Below are 22,300 nucleotides of genomic sequence, written 5' to 3' on the forward strand. Positions count from 1 at the left end.
AGCATGGAGGTACTAATGCTAATATCTAAAGCATGAGTTAAAGGGTAAAGGGATATTTTATTTATTTATTTATTTATTTTCTTCTTCATCTTCTAGTTTTGATACAAGAGTTAGAGTTTGGTATATATGACAATTCTGCCTCTAAGGTTTAGCATCAAACTACAACTGTACCAGAAGAAAAGAAACATGGCATATGATGCAAGCATTGTACTTAATTATTCTTCTTGGTCCGATGAAGGCATTTGCAAGCACCTAAAGTTTCTGTGTGTTTAATTAAGTTAAGTAAATTTAACATGCATGATCTTTTACTGAATGAGATATGCGTTAGTCGGTTCTACAAAGTTAATTTTACTGTTTAACATTCTTTGTTATGATGAGTTGTGACTTGTGAGCATGTTGCATACTTGATGAGTCGAGTACATTGTAATTCCTGTAGGCTTAGTTCTAATGTTGTTTTCGGGGTACACCCATATATTTATGGCACCTCACAGTCACATATGGATCTGAATCATGAATCATCAGATACGCATGGTAACAGAAAACATCAACTGTGTGTAAATGTTAAAATATTGTGTCCTATTTAAGCATTTAGAAAAAGTTCTATAGAACTTAATTGACATATTATTAATTAATAACTTACAAAGTAAGTTATAAAAAAAATGGTAAAAAAGTATTCGTGTGAAATAATTTTTTTCTTCCCTTCTGAAACGGTGGGTTCCGTTCCTCCTGATATAGCTTGACTTTGCGATAACCATTTTTGTCTTCAAATCCTAGTTTCGATGTCTGATTGATTCTTCAGTACATTGTGTCAGCGGAAGGATTTCAGAGTTGGCCTATTCAAAAGATGAGTAGGAAGCTTGTATGTCTAATATGCTCATGATGATTGAGGATACACTCAGAACTTCTCCTTAGATATTCCATTTTTTTTTTGAAGCAAGCTAACTAGAGAGAGAGAGAGAGAGATTTCTAATCTGTAGTTCATTAATATTTAGCAAAGTTGATTACTTAGAGCATGTTTAATCATAACACAGTGCTTCACTTTCTCTTGCCGTCAATTGTGTATAAAAGCAACTAAATATGATCTCTTATAATGAATAATTTTAAATTCTCTAATGAACTTTATTACTTATTAAATAACAAGGTGTTGAATATTTTGCATGTTTTTGAGACTTTTACTTTTTTATTTATTTGTATTTATAAAATATTAGAAAAATTAATAGGATAATATGGTTGAAAAAAAAAATACTAATTACTCATTTATTATTATATTTATTATAACTTTTAATAAAAATATATTAATGTGTTGACAATTACTCGTATAAATTTAAAAATTTATATACTTAATTTAAAATTTTCATTTAACTTACATTTTATTCCTTTGAATTTGGGATAAAATGGAGGTCCCCTACCAAAGTATATATGGCGTAACGATGAGCCCTAGTGAGACACGGAGAGGGAAAAGTGACGGGAAAGCAACGAAGATGGCCCTCTATCTACAACAAAGGCACCAACTCATACCACTCATGCATGTCCAATGCTCAATGGTATATCTAACAACTTTATATTACCAACACATCATAGATTCGGACAAATTTTAGTTTTTATTTAGCATGTCAAATAAAAGAATCTGAAGCATTTAAATATTCAAATACATCATTTGAGATTCCAAATAACATATGTTCCTTACTAGATGACAAAAAGATTCTCTGATAGCATTGTCATGGGTGTGACATAATTTGATCAGCATGTATAAGATGTTTCATGACTCATTTGACATTACCATATGCACATTTCATTAGATAAATTACATCTCTCTAGGCTCTATATAGTGTTGATTATCTTATTATAGGAGTACATAAATAACTTTTTTTTGTCTATTTGGTGTTGTTTTGTCTATCGTTTGAGGATTTTGCGTCCAGTAGGTAGGTAACATGATCTGACAACTATTTTATGTGATTACATAGATGTAATTGAAGCACCTAAACATATTGATTCATTCTTCGAAACATGATACTAACCGCATACGATGTAAACATGTAGTCAAGCATACAAAAGAAATTGTTTAGCTACTTCTGAAGGAATTTAGGACTCTGCTTTTGGTGAATGGAAAGTATTTCTTTTCAAAGTAAAATTATGTTTTTTTTTACGTTAATTCCTTGCAAGATAATTCTAAAACAAACTCAAATGCCTTTATGTATTAATTTACGAGCTTGTAGCTTAGTTAATATATTCACATGTAATAATAATGTTGGAATCCTTCACAATGCCACCTTCTAATGTAATAATTGTTTCTTCTTATGAATTTTTCTTTCAGGTTGAAGAGTATTTTTAGCTAAATTAAATTTTTTGCCATCTATCTATATTTTAAGTTCAAATTCAATTTTTGTTTTTCATTTCCCCCCTCAATTTGGTCCTTTAAATTAATATTTCAAAAGTTTTCCATTGTTTTAGCTGTGTCTCATCATTTAATGAATACGAGTTATGTGAGAATGACATTGTTAGAAATTGAGTCCTAAACAACAACTACTAAATCTTCTAAAATGATGTCATTTTTAATTCTCCAGTAATACTTACTTGCCTTTCACTCATTCACCAGATCATCACCGTTCATTAACCCTAACGACCCTAAATTGCACTTTCCCTCGTTTGATACTCTTTTCATCTCATATTATATGTTTGTTTTAACTATTTAATATTTTAAAATATTTTAATACTTAATGGATATCGAAATCAACAAATTTATATTTTCATACCTTTTTTACACAAAAACTGATGTATAGTGTGATAAACAAGATCAAATATACCAAAAATAGTACAGCTTTGTTCTTTTGTTAAAACTATTAGAAAAAGAGGATTTGAAGTAAAAGAAAATAAAATTAAATAAAAAATTTTAAGATAGTAAAATTTAATAAAATTATATAATAATGAAACTCTAGCTCAAAGAGTCATTTCAATAATTATTCTTATAATTGATCATTGATACAATAAGTTATTTTTTAATTCTTGAATAAATTGGTTATAATTTTTATAAAGTTGTAACAATCTGGCCATTTTTACTATTTGGATAATCAAATTAAACTTTTTTATTATTTCTCTTATCAATAAAAAAAATCCTAAATAAGTTCTTAGAGTTTAATTTACTAATAACATTGAGATTTGAAGAAACTAAAAAATAAATTCTCAAAATTTATTCTATAACATTAAAATTTAAAGACATTACAAATTCTAACCAACAAACACACAATCTTAATTTATTTAGACATTATATATCTATATAACAAAAGTCGAACACTTTGCTCAATTTAAATAAATTTATTAATAATTAATCATAAGAAAATTAAAAAAAGAGGTACCATAAATTAAACTTCACTTGTAAGTTAAAATTAATTAATGTAATTTACCTAATTTAAAATCTTTCCGTTCTAGTTTTTTCAAAAATTAAAGTGCATATTTAAATATTAATTTTTCAAAAAAGTTGAGTTCATTTTATTTTTTAATAAATATATTAAAAAAATTATTCAAAGTAGATTAACTTTATTATTGTACAACTTGTTATTAGAATAATAAAATAATTACAGATTTAACATTTTAATTGGTTGTCTGTTGCTTACCAGGGCCTTTTATATATCAATTAACAAAGAACATCCGCTTAATATATTCAAAAATTATATAAATATTAAAGAATAAAATAGTATAAAATTATTTAATTCTCATAATTTTGAAAATTAAACTTTACTTATTCCGAAACCAGAATAAAAAAATTAGTTGCATATGACTTTCAGAAAAAAAGTGTAAGGAAAAATAATGAAAAAAAAAAATAGTCATCAAGAAAAGAGAAATTTTCTCCCATCTTACCTATACATGCTTTTCTTTTAAATCCTAGACCTACTTAGAGAACATCTCATATAGTAAGTAAATTCTAAAATTAAAAAAAAGATAAAATTTAATCTTTAAAAATGGGAGATTTAATCAATAAAATTCAAGATTAAGAGAAATATATTACAAAATAATTATCCACTTAAAATATCTCCTAATTAACGATAAAATATGTAATTCATTATCGAGAATAATTTTCAAAATATTTAAATGGCTTGTATATGCTTGAAAATATTAATTTTCTCAATAACTTCTGTAGTTTAAGCGTGAGTATAAGAGATAGACAAGCTTTGTGAAAGAATATATAGATCCTTTTTATTAGGGCATGGTCACGCCATATTTTGACTTCTTTTATCTCATTCAATTAATTTCCAAAATCAGTTGTCATACTTTTTCTTGTTAAAACTTCACCTCAAATTTATTTTTGACCCAAATCTTCGACCTATGAATTTCAAAAAATAAAAATAATAATCATAAAACTGTAATTACAAGCATTTTATCATCTAAAATATATTTTTTAAGAGGTATATATATATAAAATAAAAATATACAACACTATATATGAAATTAATTTTTTGTAGTATATATAAAATACGAAAGGCTCCTGCATTTTTCTCACCCAAACTTGGACAGAAGTAAAAGCCATAACACAAACAAAAAGCACACGAAATACATACAATTATTGGCTTTCTTAATTAGCCAAAACAAAAAGAGAAGAAGAAGTATATAGGCACTCTGTGAATCGTATATTGTGGCGGCTAAAACCGCATCTCCTTGTCCAAGATCAGTGTCTATCAACTACCATAGATAATGGATAGCAGCTATATGAGGTGGACTTGACTTAGTTATCCATGTGTGGACAACAAGCAATAACATAAGTTTTGTTATATCCTTTATATACATTTTTTATTATTTTATAAATTAGACATTATAATGAAATATATTAAATATAAAAAATATATATTTAACAGTTTTTATTTACTAATTAAAAATTTTATATGTATAAAAAATAAGAAAATTTAAAACTATACACAATATATACCCAAGAGAAACACACAATTATGACGTGTTAATGGTACGTGTAAAGGAGGACCGCACGAGCAAACAAATAGGAACACACATCAACGTTGAGAAAATAAGAGGTTTTCTAGTCTCCTTAATTCCAAACGCCAAAAGTTGTATCCCCACCAGCATATATGTGGTCTTCCACTTGTAATAACGCTATATTTTATAGCTCTTTCTCTGTTCAACTCTGATGTTTGCCACATGTTTTGAACTTTATATACCAGCTAGTCCTTTCACTTGCTTTATATCAATTCTAATGTTGGATCCATGTCATCATAGGCCTAATCCACATTCCATTTGGTCGTGTAAGATCTTCAAAAGCTTCAAGTGCCCCTATAGGTCAGGATTGAATTCGTTTTGAGTTTGCAATTGAAGTAGATCAAATCCATTACACACTAAACATCTTTTGAGACATATCCCCAAGTAGCTGGCTATTTGATTAAGCTAATTCCATGTCCCATGCCTTCACGGAATTTGATGGGACAAGTTGCATGGAAAGCCGTGTAATTATATACGAGATCTATAATATCACAATATAAGTGATAAGAAAAAAGAAGACATGAACCATATATCCAAAGCAAGGACAGGACCCATGACAAGGGATGGCTTCCAACCAAGGCCACACCTATACTACTTCATGGTGCTTGATCATACTTGACAAAGTAGTTGCTGATTCTGATTTTTGTTCCCAGACAAAATTACTTGCGTTTTCAAAGGAATTCATTAGCATTTTAGCTTTAGACTCGAAGTGTGACATGCTTAAAATATGTGGGACACATATAAGTAACTTGGATTTTAACCTTTGACACAAAAAGGTTATACCGACATGCTCGATCATACCATCTCTATCCAAGTTTATAAGCCATGATTCATCCTCTATTTTAACTAACGTAGGATTCCCACATGTGGTTTTCCAACATGATATTTCATAACCATTTTGGATACAAGATGAGATGCTAACCATTGCGTGGATCTTCCTCCACCTCCATGCAAATTAAAGGACTACTGTGAAGCTTATAATGGCTAGCAATATACATCAACTTGTATTCCAAAATGGTCATCCACACACACAGAGGGAGCATATTAGGTGAGAATATGTTATCATCGCAGAAGAATTAATTTTGATTAAACAAGAATAAATGAATTGTGAATATCAAATTTAAGTGAAAATAAAACAGTGGGTCTTTGCATGAAAGAAAAAGGCCCATAACCCATCAATTAGAAAATGTTTAACTTGAAAATGAGCAAAAAGGTCATTTAGAGGGGAAAAAAAGTTAACACCCACAACCTATTAATTCAAAATTAAAATGCCCATCACTAATACGAAAACAACACAAAGGCCATTCTGAAGGAGGAAAAAGTTAAAAAAAAATGTCATTTTGAGGAAGAAAAAAATTCTAGAGAATGTTCGTACACATAATTCTTTTGGATAATTTTGTTATATTCAGAGAGAAAATTGATCATGTATGTACGTATGATTGTGTAAGATATAAACTTTTTCATTTCTCGTCGTAGTTATAGAGAGAGAGAGATGATGTACATTTTAACTTGGCTAAATCGGAATGTTTTATAAAGATAGAAACTATATGTAATAATTAGACTTGAACAGTAGATATATGTACAAAAATATTAATCAATGGAAAAAGATATTTATTAGGTTAAAGTATCAATATACGAGTACCTACTCACAAACATCGTGGAAATGAATGTTCCTTCGTATTTTTTTTACCTATTTACTTTAATCTTAGATGTGGTGGGTAAGTCTACCACCCAAAAATTTTTAATATACACAAAAATTTTGAATCCAAAATTTTATACTTACTCGTTCCATCTCATGTTATATAATATATCAAATTTAATATAAAAAGTTAATAAATATATAAAAAAATAGAATGGGATGGTATTAATTGTTTCCATTGGTAGATTTATGGCTATTTTTTTCTTACTTTTGGCATCGATATTATGTGGATAATTTGACGAAAATAGCTAATAATGTGGTCTCCCCAAACTCATATTCTCTTTTCTTTCCTCCATGGATGTTATCCAGAGAATCCAAAAGAGTATCCTCTGAGGCCCCACTTCCATCAAATGCTTGCCAAGGATCCTCATAATATCAATCTCTCTGTATTCGAAAAGACGTTTTTCTTTTTATGAAAATAAATCCCCCACTGTTTGAAAGCAAAATCCAGTAAAGAAAGACTACTCTTCAATTGTCAGTTGGAAAATTTTGTAAGTTTTATTACATGATACATAAATAACTTTTATTCTATATTTTTTATAATATAATTTTTATTATATTACTCATTTTATTACATATTTTTCCTCATTTCTCTTTTTTTTTTCAGTCCAAAACATTGTACAAAAATCTTATACAACTAGCATTTTCTCATAAATCGTAATAAATATAATTCAAAAACACTTTATGCTGGTTACATTAAGAACCGCATCTCTTGTGCAATTTTTTTAAACTGCATAAATCTTAATCCGTTTCTCTTATATATCTTACAAGAGTAAATAAATGTCAAACTAAAGTAACAATGGACATTAGATTTGTCAAATAGTTGTCAATTTAACCATACAAGAAACCCTAGTCTTGATTGTCTCCCACCATCAATACACAGCGTGCTTGGACATGTATGGAATTTGCATCCAATTACACAGAGATATCTCAGGCTCTTTATATTAATTTATTTACTTATTTATTGTGGTCTGATTCAAGTCTAAGTGTGACGGGCTTAGCACAAAGAATTGACGTCAACAAGCACATTGCAACTTTAATTTTTCATTCAAAATATTGGAGACAGAGAATAAAGATAAAGATTACAAGAAGAATTTAATTGTAGTCGTTTTGTATTATTTTTAATTAAAATTTCGTCTATAATACCTGTTATCATAAAAATATGTATTTAAAGTTGAGATTAATTATCTTAGTGGAACACATTTCAACTTCAATATAAGTTTTAAAATTATCTATAATATAATATTTAAGTTTTTTTTTTTATTTTTCTAAGTTTAACACAAGCAAAAGAGCAATTGAATATGATGTTCACTTGCCCTAGCCAATAGGGTAGCCTCTTCCTAAAATGGACGTCAATCTTCTGATTCGTTCTCTTTTGACAGCAGCCCGCAAGGGAAGTGATAATAAACTTTGAATCATCGAGGAATCTAGGGACCATACACTTAAAAAAAAGGGGTGTACTTAATGCAAAATTGGACATAGTGCACAAAAACTCATTTAAATTAATTAGGGGACTCGTACAAGCTAGTATTGATACGATATGTTACGTGTCGAAAACCTGCATGGCTGTGGGGATTTTCATGTCATGGGATTGCTAAATTATGATTTGGCGTTGTCTTTCTCTTGCTCGTACACCTTAACAAAACAGGCAAGGGATCTACAGTCCTGGGTCTGTTTGCCAAGCATGCTTATATATAATTTTATTCAAATATAATAAAGTTACTGAAAACGCGACAAAGTTACTTTTCTGTGTAGTTTTAATAAATTTTAATTATGAACTAAAATTATTAAAATAAAAATGATTGAATTAAGTGCAAAATATATTCACATAATTTTTAAAAAATAAATAACTTGAAATTTTTATGATAAATTATTGATGGGGGTAGCAGAGAATCATTCTCTATGAGGAGTGTGTTGTGATCAGAAACGAATAAAGATTTGGAAATGAATGAAGGGGCCAAAAGAAACTTGCAAAGGAATAGGAAGGATTAGGACCTATAGCCAGAAATTCGTGCCTAGGTAGACGCGAATTGCACGGGTAGCACCGTAACAGTAACATAAGGGGGCAGTGGAATTTTGAACTCAACCGAGAGTGATCTTTCGATCTAGTTGAGACACGTCGACCATTTTTGCTCTCCTCATGCTAACTTTTCACGTCACCCCCTTGTCCAGTTCTTCCCATCTTTTGCAAATTTCTTCACATTGATCATTCATCATGAATTCACTTTTGGTAGTATATTTGTGTTGGCTGGGTAATAGCTTGCACGCTGCCATATGTCAAAGTCCAATCGGATGTGATACTTTTGGCTTTGACCTAATATTTTTGAGAAATTTTATATAACTCTTTTTTCATCAATAAAAGATATGTGAAAAGAAGAGAAAAATGTAAAATACAATGGACAATATGATTGAATAAAAGTTCTGTAAGTTGTATAATTTTATTGTATAAATATAATTAATATCTCTAAATTTTAATTCAATCATAAAAAATAACCGTTAAATACTAAATCAACAAAATTTTATAATGATTATACTTTTTATTGCAAATAGTTATTATTATCCATTATACATATGTCGTTCACTTTCTATATATAATTTTAAATTTCACATTCAACAACAAAAAGATGCATGTCTGTCTGATAAAAGCCAAATGGTTTATAAAATTTAAAAACACGTAATTAGTTCTGTACAAAATAATGAACCACGCACTAAGGATCTGAATGCAAACTGTCATATTAAATTATTGGGTTACTTGTACTCTTAACTGTCTAATTTAGATTGTACGCAATATTGATATTCTAAGTTATTTTTAAACTAATTTAGTCTGTTTTTTTTTTTTATAAAAAAAGAAGAAGCAAATTTGCTCTTTCTATCAACTTTCTTCACCATTTTTTAAAACATTTAAAGAATTTTTTTATGAAATTGTGGTATAAAATAATCTTAAAAGTTCAAAAAGTAAGAAATATAGTAAAAATTGATAAAAGTTAAAGAATTTCATAAAATGGAAAATTAGAGTTTGAAGAGGAGAATTTTTTTCTTATTTTTTTATTTGAATGAAATTTAATATTTTCATTAGTAAAATTTGAGCAAAAGACAATTTAATTTGTAAGAATTTTAATAAAAAATTAACTACGAGACCAAATTTGATAAATTTTAAAATAGAAAAACTTAATTAAATCAAGAAGTTTGAGAATCTAAAATTATACACAATTTAAATTAAAAAGACTAAAATTACAATTAAGCCTAAGGGAGGGGAACAGCGTGTAGATTAAATAGGACGAGCCGAAAATACCTACATTTATACTAGTCCTTCATATGTTGACAATAAAAAATACAAGGCCTTAATATGAAAGCTCCACTTAAAATAAATTATGCGATTAACCACCATGTCCAGCGACCAACCAGCGACCAAAAATTGTCCTTATGGATTCAGCCTATTTAAAAAACTTTGTTACTAAAATTCGTATATCAACTAATAGCTAACCATTACAATTGTTTTGTGTTATCTTTATGGGCTCGATATATCAATTGTAGATCTAGGCTCACTTTCAAAGCCCAATAAACCTATTCCTTCACTTCTAAGTAGTAAAAGAACATGACAGAAAATATTTGCACTACAACAGCACTCCACCAAGGTAGGCTTTTAACTTTCTTTCTCTTTTTTTCCACCTTCATCCTCTCAAATCATTGAGATTCCTTTCAATCAAAATTGTTAGAGCCGCTCTCATATTATTAGTTGAAGCTCCACCATATCACAACGTCAGATCATTATCATCATCTCAAATTATTTGGTCACTAACAAATTATTCAAAGATTATTTTTTGGCCCTTATTGATCTGACTTGATATTAAGTTTTGTGCTGCTTCAGAAGAAAAAAAGAAAAGCCTTTTTTTGAGTTATTTGTCAGGGAAGAATGGATTTTTATTTTTTTTTTGGGTTAAATTTGAAGTTGATAGGATTGTTAATTTGTGTTTAGTTTTGTGCACACGTGTTTAATTTTTTTCAGAATATATGTTGTGCATTGTAAGTAATGTGCTTGTTATTTAGTATCACTTAATTATAAGTATTGTTAGACTTTTCATCTAGGACTATTTGACTAGAAAAAAGAAGATTGAGAATCACCACACACCAAAAAAAAAAAAAAAAAACTGCTTAAAAATTTTCTGCATTATGTTTCATGCACATTTCTTTCGATTTTCCACACACTCCTGTTTTATTTGTAGAAAAAAAAACTGTCAGGGACTCTGATATTACCTAAAGCTTTTGGATTAAAATTTAAACGAGGTCATCTAAATTTGTGCAAGTTTGAGGATATAAAATTGTGTTAATAGTATGTAGTCAGGTGCGAGCTTGTAAATAAAACGTTCGAAGTATGATTCTTATTTGAACTTCAAAGTTATGAATGTATGAACTAAGAAATATTGCAAGTATAACAACTCATTCTTACATGGATTTGAATGGTGACATTTAATATATTATTGGACCTACAGGGAGTGGTTGAAAACCCTCCCAAATCTAAACATACCATAGACAATACCCAAGTCCAGACATACTCCAAAAAGGAAAAATCGGAGTAATTACATCGAATCATGAAATATACACAACGAAAATCAATTTGAAAACAAAAAACGAAACACAATAAGTAGCTACTATACATAAAATATATTCTAACTTACGATTGGCCATTAAGGTTAGTGTGCCCAATACTGAACACGAATTCAACAGTCAATTTAAGTGTTAGCATAAAATTTCTTGAGGACTAACCAGAAGAATTCTTCTTCACTGCATATGCACGACATGCTGCCAAACCAACAACTGCCATAGCAGCTCCAACTGTAAATTCATGATAAACAGTTAGTTAAAAATTAACAGTTGAACAACACAAAAATGGATATTATGCAAATTTGTGGTGTATGTGTCAAGCGTTAAGTTCTGGAGAGAGGTGGCTATGAGAAACCCACTTGAGGCAAAAACAAGAGAGTGCTGAAGAAGCCGATGGTACTGCTTCCTTTTTCTCCCAATCTCAGTTTCTGGAATGCTTAAATGAGGGTGCTCTGCAGCATTAACAATCTTATTGTATACATTACTTGAATCGCCTAATTTCATACTTACATGAATAGGTGCCTCTATTCCCAATTCCTGAGTAACCTATACCAAAATTAAATGGATGATTTTTAACCATAATATTATGCATAACAATTAATATATTCAATGATATGATAACACTGAGCTGATATGCAATACCTTAACTGAATCTTGTACAGCCCTTGGATACGGAGTTAAATCATCCTTAGCAGCAATAAGGAGACAAGGAACTCTATAACCAGTTAGATCTCCTTGCCTAGCAACCTTCTCAAGCAAATCTCTGGATTTCTTCCATGAATATTCATCTGAGCTGAAAAACAGAGAGAAAAATACAAGGCTAAGACGCAGGAGAAAAATGCCAAAAATAAACAACCAAATATGCAACTATGAAACAAACTAGATTAGTTCAATTAAGGGAAATTTAGTCCACATAAGGTCCCAGCAGAATGGAATTGTAGTAGAGCAAGTACGAAAATTGCTAACTTCGGGGTTGGCATGAAACCCTGTCTATTTCCCAACTTTCGGGCTGTGTAGATGCTAATATTAACCATCCATTCCATGTAAAATTGAATGATCAAGATTAGTTCCTCTCATGCATTAACCTGAAAATATGTATATGTACTCACACACACACACACATAATGAGATGACTGGTTTACAGGAAAGGAGTTAGTAATAGCCATCAGATAAATAAAGGGCCTCAGATTAATTTTTTCATTAAAAGCCATGACCATATGATATGACCCTTCTTTGTCACCCACATGCCTCTCAATCCCCTCTTTAACTATCCAACCTACAATCACTATCCTCCACTCTTCATGATCATTCTGATCTACCCCTTGGTTGCTAGCGTCTCTCTCCTCCGTCTGCATGGTTTACAGCATTGTTTTACAGGCTAGCTTCATTTTTTCAGCATGATCTCCTTGTTCTCACTTCTCAGAAGATTCTATGTTAACCTTCCCTTCTAGATTCCCTCAGAAACAAGGCATCTAAGTGTATCTTGTAAATTTGTTAGGTTGACATATGTACTGCTTTTCATATATTGTTAGAGAGAATTGATAGGGATTTAAACCGTGGTATCATCATACCTCAAGTAATCTGATCAACATGAATTATTTTGGGCCTTTCATCAGTTATGCCAATACAAGCACGAAAAAAAGAATATGAAGAACTCTAGACAAATAAGGACAAGACTCCAGCTACAAACAGGGTAAGATTATGGAAACCATGAAGAGAAGCCGGACGGGAGAGTAGAAGAGAGAGAGGAAGAAAGAAAGGCACAAGAGGGGGGTTAAGAGAAAAAGTCGTGGGGATTCAGTGAAAGGTTATATGCCAACCATTCAATTTAATTAAGTAGATACTATTGGCTCCTCTCACAATAAATCATTCCTCTAACTTGAACACTCATTCTTTCACAATAAAAATGCAAGCCAAATTAAAATTCCACAATTAAAATAATTAATTAGTCAAAGATTAAGGTTGTGAGGATTTATTGGAGGTTTCTTATTCAGAAAATAACATCCAAATTGATAACAACTAGATAAATAGGGAAATATACCATGCAAAGCAAGTGTTTTAAAAGATCTTAAACAGTACCAGATCTTGTGTCATTTCAGACGATATGGTGCACGTACTTTATTTACGCAGTTAGCTTATACATACAAACACGAGATACACACATATCTTTAATACATTATTTATATTTATTATCCATACATACGACAGTTTAAGCAAAGCAAGAATGCAAAACACCATTTGGCCATTCTTACAGATTAAATGTACCAAAGCATTACCACATAAACTAATTTTGTGTGATACCTGTCATACACAAAAACAGCTACATCACATGCTGCCAAAAAATCCTGATTTGACAAAACTTTGGATACTTCACCCTCTGGTATCTCCCGCAATATAAGAGTTTTTCTTGTTCCCTATACAGCAGGAGGAAAGACGAGGATCATGTTTATAGACTGCATGTTGTACCCAAATTCCTCCAAAACATTTATGTGACTCTTTACTAGTAATAGAGTGTGTTAAATTAAGACAAAGTATGAGAGAAAGACAAGATCATTTTACAAAATCATTTAAAAACAATAATATTTGACCATTATGATACTCACCCCTATTAATTCAACGGAATTTGCTGCAAACCTCTCAACTGTTGTTGAAGTATAATTATTTGAGAAAGGCCTGTGAAAATGGAGTTAATTGTTTCTTTGAAGGAAAACAGATAAACAGTACAGGTGGATGAAATTTCACTTGCTGATAGATCAAAATATATTTAAAGACACCCTGACTATGGTGATTGGTTCAGAAGCACACCTTCCCAATAATGAATCCAACAGAGCCGACTTCCCAGCATTTTTAGAACCAAAAACATAGCATTGGAACACATTCCTTTCTGTTGCTTGTTTCTTGCGATCTACTGCTCTTCTACGAGTAACACGGAGTGCTGCAGCAGGATTACCACTATATCCAATGTAAATCAAATTTGCCAAACTACATGGAGGATCAAGTAATGTCATAAGGGCCCACTGCATCATAAAATTTAGGAGATATATCAATAATTAACTCATTGTGAATAGTAAAAGACATCACAAGTTATCCCCACCTGCGACAGGAACCCATTAAGAGATATGTAACTCATGTCAGTTCTCTCAGCAGCATCCATATATGGAGCGTCATTCCATGGACTGCAATTCAAAACCAAGTACCAAAACTATGATGAATGACACTAAATGGAAAAACTAACATACCACTACATTTTTTCAAGAGTATCACAATTGAAAAAGAAGGAAGCAAAGTGAATAACATGCAAAGAACACACCAAGATTGACCAATAGATTAAATTAAAATCAATACTACTATTAGATACTCTTCACCTGAAAAATTCTACAATAGCTGTTTCCAAAGGTATCATTCTGTATCTAGGATTATGAGTTATGGCAATTGGTTGTTTTCTGAGCTCTGATAATGAAGTAAAACAATTGAATGTAAGATGTAGAATGAAAGTAGCACGGGTGGTTTAGGGTTTAGGGTTTTGTAATAATATGCTGCATCAATAATTAACAAGAACAGTGCTCACCCAACCACCCACCAACGAAAAAAGACCTTAAACTAACTGATTTCTTGGAATCACAACATACAAGAGTAAGAATCACATCACACTTGGGAGTTTCTGATTTCTCTAGTATTTAAAATGATCCATTCCCCAACAGAAAGACCAAAAAAATTAGATTTCCAATCACAAGCAGTAAGCATAACTATGACAACCTACTGGCAATCAATTATAATAATAAAAGAATACAAAAGCCCAAAGGTCTGGATTAAAAAAATAAAAAAAATCCCAAAAATGGCTACATAACAGGGCTACTAAACAAAGAATCTAAAGCCCAGAACTACCCCAAAATAAATTTCCCAATTCAAGCAGCATTACCAACTACAACAGTGTGAACAATTTATGATCACCTAAGAACTCAATTGAATTCCAAACAGCACATCTTCCATTATCATACCATCAAATAATGATTGCAGTATACTTTATCAGTTGCCCCATCTGTTTCCTTGTAAACTAAATTTAATTCCTATAAGTCTCTTGTAGAAATCAGGATGCAAGTATAAAAACAACAACCACAAAACCTGATAGCAGAATTGCACAAAATCTCCAACCAACACAGATAAAGGGCTAAGCCTTTCAAGAAGCAAGTCATTTAAGACTTAACCTGAATGCTTTGCAGGATAAGAAAGCCAATTAATTATCAGTGAGCATAAGCAGCATTTTATACAGAATTTTTTTTTCTCTTTGCAATGATTACTCAGTTTTGTTGAATCTACAACTTATCTTTAAAATTTGCTACTATGAAGGAAGCAATAGCTAAAGCTTCAAGAGTTAGTCAACCAATTATAGAGTTATACATCCATAGTATGAAAAAGTAATTTAATTATGCAGACTAAATATGACACTAAGGAGATATTGGTTATAAAAATTAAAAAGGAGAATCAAAAGGCAAATTCACCTTTTATTTTTTTATACATAGAAAGTTTAGGGGAGGGAGGTTGCAAGTCACCTTTCCGGAGCAGTACAAAATAATTTATCAACTTCAGCAGAACGTAGGGCTCGATCCTAGAGAATATTAAGGTTCAAATAAGCATACAGAAAAAATACATTAGATACAGAATACCACCTACATGAGAAATGGGGTTAAAGCACATAATAGTGGATCAAAGAAGTGATAATAAAAACATTACTACATACTTTATCAGTATCTAACAATCGGAAGATACCGTTTAGAAACTCTACAGCTTCACCTGTTAGCTCCACACTCTGTAAGATCAAGTCAATGAAGTAAATACTTCATATCATTTGAAAGTTAAACAGGAAATGTAAAATACTTTCACATCAATTTCTAATGACTTGATGACCTAAAATGTTGGAAAATGTAGTATTTGGTAAAAAGTGTACACTAGCATACTATGCCTAGTGCTTCTTTGAAAACCACCACTTGACTCAACAAACATGCATCAAAAAGCCAATACCACCTAACATTTGCATCTATCTCTCCATGTCAATAATGAGCAACAAGGAATAAAAGTATTCCCTCCATTGCTTTTTAATTATCCTTTCAGAAGAATTTTTTTGCTTTTATATGTCATTTTAAAATTTCAAGATAACATTTTTTACTATTTTCTCAATTAACTTTGGTTTTTACCTATCCTTAATTATTTTACACACTTATCAAAAAAGAGAAAAAAGTAATGGTAGAGGGAATACTAGAATAATAAATGAGAGGGAAGTTAATTAAAAAGAGACAGATAAAGAGATAATGGGCATATTAGAAAATTTTAAAAAAAATCATATCACACGAAGAAGGATATTAATTATATTTTCTTAATTTGTGTGCTATAAAATTAAAAGACAGTTACAGAGGAACAAAAGAAGTGTAATATATCAACTATGACAGTAAAGTAATTGCAATCCAAGCTGCCATATGTGAACTAAAGGAATATCAACTGATAAGCAAGGATCTGAATAATAACCTCACAAGTTACACTTACGAGTCATTTTTCAGAAAAGTATAAAATCCACACTTCACTTTACCAAATTACCAATTCTAGACGCATAGATAGTTAATGGCCAATATTTGCAAAACCTACTACTGAAAATTCACAAGTATAAGTCTTCACCAAATCACCAATCCTAGACATGTTTTCCATTGTTAATACCAAGACTGAAAATGGTAAAATCGTTGTATCAATATTCCAACCTCTTCCATTTAAACCAAGCAGGAAGACAAAAGTGGAATTTCCACAATAATAGAACAAAATTAAGTATGACATGACCTGATCTGAAGCATGCTTAGATGGTATGGGAAGGAAATTATCCTTGAGTTTTAAATCATTATCATATCCAAAGTTTCTTAAAACAGCCCATAATGTCTCCGGACGGCCTTTCTTTAGAAACATATTATGGACATAGATAAATCCTGGAAAGGTAAGACCAAGCGAGTTGACTCCTTCAGGTACTTTCTCCTGTACAACTGTTTTGATGCTCTCCAGTTCAGCTGATTGCAATGGTGCATTGAAACATCTAACCTGGTGATATGTTTGCAAGTTTTGAACAAAGAGGGTACGAATGAAATCATTAAATATTCCAATTATATGAAATAGAAAGGAAATTAAAAAAAAATGCAGATATATCAAAAAACCTGAAACTCATTTAGTTCTGCATCATTGAGGGCATCATCCATGTCACGATCGCAAAGAACAAATATTCTTCTCAATGCCCTAACACATCGATCTGTTAAAGCTTGACTTTCTTGATCATACAATGGATCTACTGGATGCAGTACTGCTTTTTGTGCAAAATAAAAAACTTCGGGAACCTAAATTTTGTAATTAATATTCAATTTCAGCACTTAAATATTTTCAAATTTGTAAGTCAAATATAATAACAATTTAATCAAGATGATGTCCTTATTCACATAAATCAAAACAATTCCAGTATTGCATAGACACATGAATTTCTTACTTTACACTTGATGTACTTGTTAAGGAGAAATAAGAACACATTTCACTGTTTTTGTATCCCTTGCACTTCTCCTATTTGATGATTAAGGATCATTTTGGCTATCAATAAACAATACATTTGTATTTTGGCATAAGATAAATGCATTAAAAAATTCATTTACTGACGATATTTTTGTAATGGATGTCCTTGAAATAATCTATAGAATTGGCTGACATTAAAAGCCAGAAAATAAGATAGACCTATGCACCTTCATCTTGTTTTCTAATAGTAAGAATGTAAGACATAATAATATCTATAAAGAAGTCAGCATCACTAAGTAACAATAATGCCACAAAGCAATATACCTGGTATTGCGTAGCAGCAGAGCACTCAATGCAGGTGACAATTTCCTTGAACTGTTGTAGGAGCTGCGTCATGAGACGCTCTAAGCTCACTTGCTGGCTTTCATCCCGCAGATCTAACTTGCATCCAACCACAATTATAGGTGCCTTCACCTGTATCACCAAAAAATAAAACAAAACATTATGTGATCGCGTTCATACTTCATTTATCATCGAAAAATCCATAAAACCACCAACCTCCAACTTCTGCAGTTCCCGGAACCAGTAAGAGCTCAACCGCGAAAAGGACACAGACTCATTGCAAGCATATGTTAAAATCACCACATCAGCTCCTTTCAATTGTTCATTACGCTTGCTTTGTTTTTCCAAGCTAAACAAAAACACGCGTTCATTCAAAATTTCAAAGTATAACGGTGCCTTTGATGCTTTAACGCTACTCTATTCATATAATCTAAACAGGATTTTAAATCAGGCCATCGACGATAATCGCGATTCATAAAAATAAATAAATAAAAAAAAATGCACAACGTAAACACAAACGAAGTTCAGTCAAAAGATCCATACACGCACTTTAGGTAAAAAAGTTATTGAATCAACCTCTAATTGATCAAAAGTTTGGAAAAGTGAAATACGATTCCTTCCAATAATTTTGAACGAAATTAATGTGTGGAATGAAATTAATGCGTGGAAAGTTGCGGTGCTGAAAAGGAAGGAGGACCTAGAAGATGTGTCAATGATGGTAAGAGGAACGTTGTCAGGGTACAAATCAGGGGGCAAGAGAGTGGGAGGAAGCACGGGTGGAACGGCTTCGGGGAATGCCTCCGACGATGCAATGGCAGCTATGAGGCTAGACTTTCCGGTGCCTCGGTCACCGGCGACCACGACTCGAACTCCACTCCGACCGGCCAAGCTCGAGTGTTTCGCCATTGTTGCGATTCCAAATAGCCAAATAATTACGGGAAATAATAATGAACATGTGCTATCGACAAAGGTTCACCCCGTGTTCATAAATATAATTTAGGAAATAATAATTAGGTTAACCTTACAAGATATATTTGCCTTTATTACACTAATATTTCTCCTTAAACTTATTTGTTACTTTTTATAGTATCCTTTAGCTGATTCTAAACATTAAAAATTATTTATTATATTAAAAAGTATAATAAATACTTATTTATATTTATATATCTATATGTGTAATTTGTCTTTAAATAATTAAAATAGTTTTGACAACTAATGTTGATTTTTTTTTATTTAAATTATAGTTTTTTTTAATATTTTAATAAAATCATTCTTATTTTTTATTTTATGTATACAAGTTCTTAAAATTTCTAGAAAAAACATTAAAAGATATTTTTTTAAATGCAATGTTATTGATATAGTTGTTGCAATTGGACATGTTGATTTTTACTAATTGATGAATTTCTTTTATAATTAAAGGGAGATACTTTTAAAAAAGTTATAAAATAAAATAAAAAATGCACTTTTTATGATGTTGAATCTAATTAAAATATGCTGATAATATATTAAACTTAGACTCTATGCAATTGGTATGACAATGTTGGTATTATTATACTCGGCTTTCTTTACTTTAAAAAAAAAATGCACATACACGTGTAAAGAAAGGGGGAAAATGTTCTCCAAATAGAATTACGGATAAAAATTACTGTACCTCCCTAATTTAGAAGTTTAATTATACTTATCATCTTAATTTATTAAATTAAAATTGTTTTTAATTTAATATTTTTTATCGATGTTTTTCCTTTAATGTTATTCAATTGTTAAATTTAAAAAAAAGTAAAACTATATATATATATATATTTTATATTTTTTTTTTCACTTCGTTAACTTTAACGCTCAAATCACATTAGAGGGAATTTTATAATAAAAGTGTTAATTTTAATAAGTAAGATTAAAAATGTAACTGAACCTATAAAATACTTGCATTTGTGATTCGTCTCGGATAATATAATATCAATATTATTATGTTTAATTTAAGAGATAAAGAAATAAAATAAAAATATTTTACATGAAAATGAAAAATACATAAAAAACAGTGAAAAATAAATGAAACTTTAAGATATTTAATATAAAAGAAAGTGAAGAGTAAACAAAATTTTATGTATTTATTAGTTAGAAAAACAAATAAGTAATCATTTTCTTAAAATAAATATGATTTATATATTATCATATTATATAACTGAATAAAATTAAGGATATAATTAAAATATATATAAAAGTATATCTTTTATTCGATCATTTTTCTCAACATAATATTAAGAGTATAAATAAAGTTGGTTGAATCACATGTTTATTTTTATTTCTCACGTTTTACTTATCAAATGTGAAGATAAATCTATTTAATGAATTATTTTTAAAATAATAAATTGTTATAAATTTAATGATAAAGTTTATTAAAATAATTTTAATTTTTTATAGAAACACTAAATTATTTTTTATAAATTATTTATAAACTCTTATAAACAAACCTATGATCTAATTTATTAAAAAAGAGTGTAACTAGTTCATCTTAAAAATAAAGGAATTTATATCATAAAATAAGAAAAAAAAAAGTGTAGTTTAAAACATCCTTTCAAAGAGGGGAAATGATGTTTTTTTTTTTTAAAAAAAAAAAACTTTGTCTAATAACAATTGAAATTTGCCACGTTAAAATTTATTTGATTAAATCATAAAGTAATTAATTTTAGTTTGAATTTAATAAAAAAAAATGTAGCAGTTTAACTTATAATTTTAATAAGTTAACGTATAATATGATTTTGAACATTGTTTAGCAAAAAAAAAAAAGATTTCGAGACTAAAAAATGTATATACTTGTCAATTTATATTATTCTTTTTCTGTTTCTAACATATCTCTTTATTTGATAAACGATAACTTAATATATTAATGTATAGTTGAATGTTAAAAAATAAAATTGATTTCATCCCTAACATGATTATGATTTGCCTTGCTTCTGACCCAATCTCCCCCAAAAATTTAAAATTAAGGTAACATTTTTTTTTCAAACAATGTATCACGTACTGCAAGAACTAAAATCCATGTTGAAATTGCGAAAGTATGTGCATGTTATATTTTATTGTAAAAAGAATTATTCCTATGGCATTGTTTAACAATTTTATATTATTTAATTATTTATTTATTTAGTGTGTATCCTAAGAAATTAATTAATAATATTTTTATTAAAAATTAAAATATTTATTATTATTATTATTATTATCAATGTATTAAATTTATAATTTTAAATAAAAATATATTATATATAAATTTTTATTACGTGTTCTTGAAATATTCTTTAAAAAATTATATAATTATAGATAAATTATTTAATATGTTTAACAAAGCACAGTAAAAATTTATATATAATTTTGTATATTAAAATTTACAATATTTAGCATATTAATAATATTAAATATTATACTTTTTAATAATAAAAAATATCATTTGTTGCATATTTTAAATTTATTAAAAATATTAAGTTTAACATATTAAGCACGTTAAAAAAATTGAATTATAAATATAATAACGTTATCATGTAATAAATATTGAAATCATACTTATTTATGTATTTAACACATTTAAATTTAAGTTAAACTCACTTCTAGAAAATAGAGCATCATCATTCCTCAAAACTAATAAGTGAACTGTATAACTAAATTATATTAGAATTAATTTTCAATTGTAACTACTTTGTTAACAAACAGTTAATCTGTTAGGATTAACTTACTCAGCTAAAGATAGACTAATTCCTCTTGTATATAAATTCAAAACTTGTACACTGTTCTCAATCTTTTTCATATTTTTTAATAAAAAAAAATACATAATACATTTTTTTTTTCAAACTCTCTTTCCTCTATCCAAACCCTTGGGTCTAATATCCAATATGGTGTTAGAGCTCTCAGTCCTTGAACTTTGAGCTCACCACACCTTCCACACTAACAGCTTCAATAGCTACTTCGCCAAAGATCTTCTCAAATCCGCTAGCTACACGACTAAGTGAAAATAACTACGTCACATAGAGACATCAAGTGATGTTCACCATCAAAGCACACAAGCTGAAAGACCACCTAAACAAAGACAAGATTCCTCGTCGATGTGACACTCAAGAAGATGAAGATCTAGGCACTGAAACTCAAGCCTATACTGTTTGG

General features: G+C 29.6%; 1 protein-coding gene across 1 annotated transcript; it reads right to left on the reverse strand.

The window, feature by feature from the left end:
• Window positions 1-10,621: 10,621 nt before the first annotated feature.
• On the reverse strand, window positions 10,622-19,134 carry LOC113862035 (mitochondrial Rho GTPase 2-like). Its single transcript, XM_027495193.1, has 14 exons — window positions 18,852-19,134; window positions 18,371-18,503; window positions 18,137-18,286; window positions 17,470-17,646; window positions 17,105-17,356; window positions 16,020-16,088; window positions 15,832-15,887; window positions 14,376-14,457; window positions 14,087-14,298; window positions 13,885-13,954; window positions 13,583-13,695; window positions 11,924-12,074; window positions 11,641-11,827; window positions 10,622-11,512 (listed from the first exon to the last, which is right to left on the reverse strand). Exons 1-14 carry the CDS (start codon window positions 19,058-19,060, stop codon window positions 11,439-11,441), a joined length of 1,935 nt encoding a protein of 644 aa, XP_027350994.1. The 5' UTR covers window positions 19,061-19,134; the 3' UTR covers window positions 10,622-11,438.
• Between the last annotated feature and the right edge of the window lie 3,166 nt (window positions 19,135-22,300).

Source organism: Abrus precatorius, unplaced genomic scaffold, assembly GCF_003935025.1.
Source record: "Abrus precatorius isolate BTA unplaced genomic scaffold, Abrus_2018 Scaffold3, whole genome shotgun sequence".
Classification (NCBI taxonomy): domain Eukaryota; kingdom Viridiplantae; phylum Streptophyta; class Magnoliopsida; order Fabales; family Fabaceae; genus Abrus; species Abrus precatorius.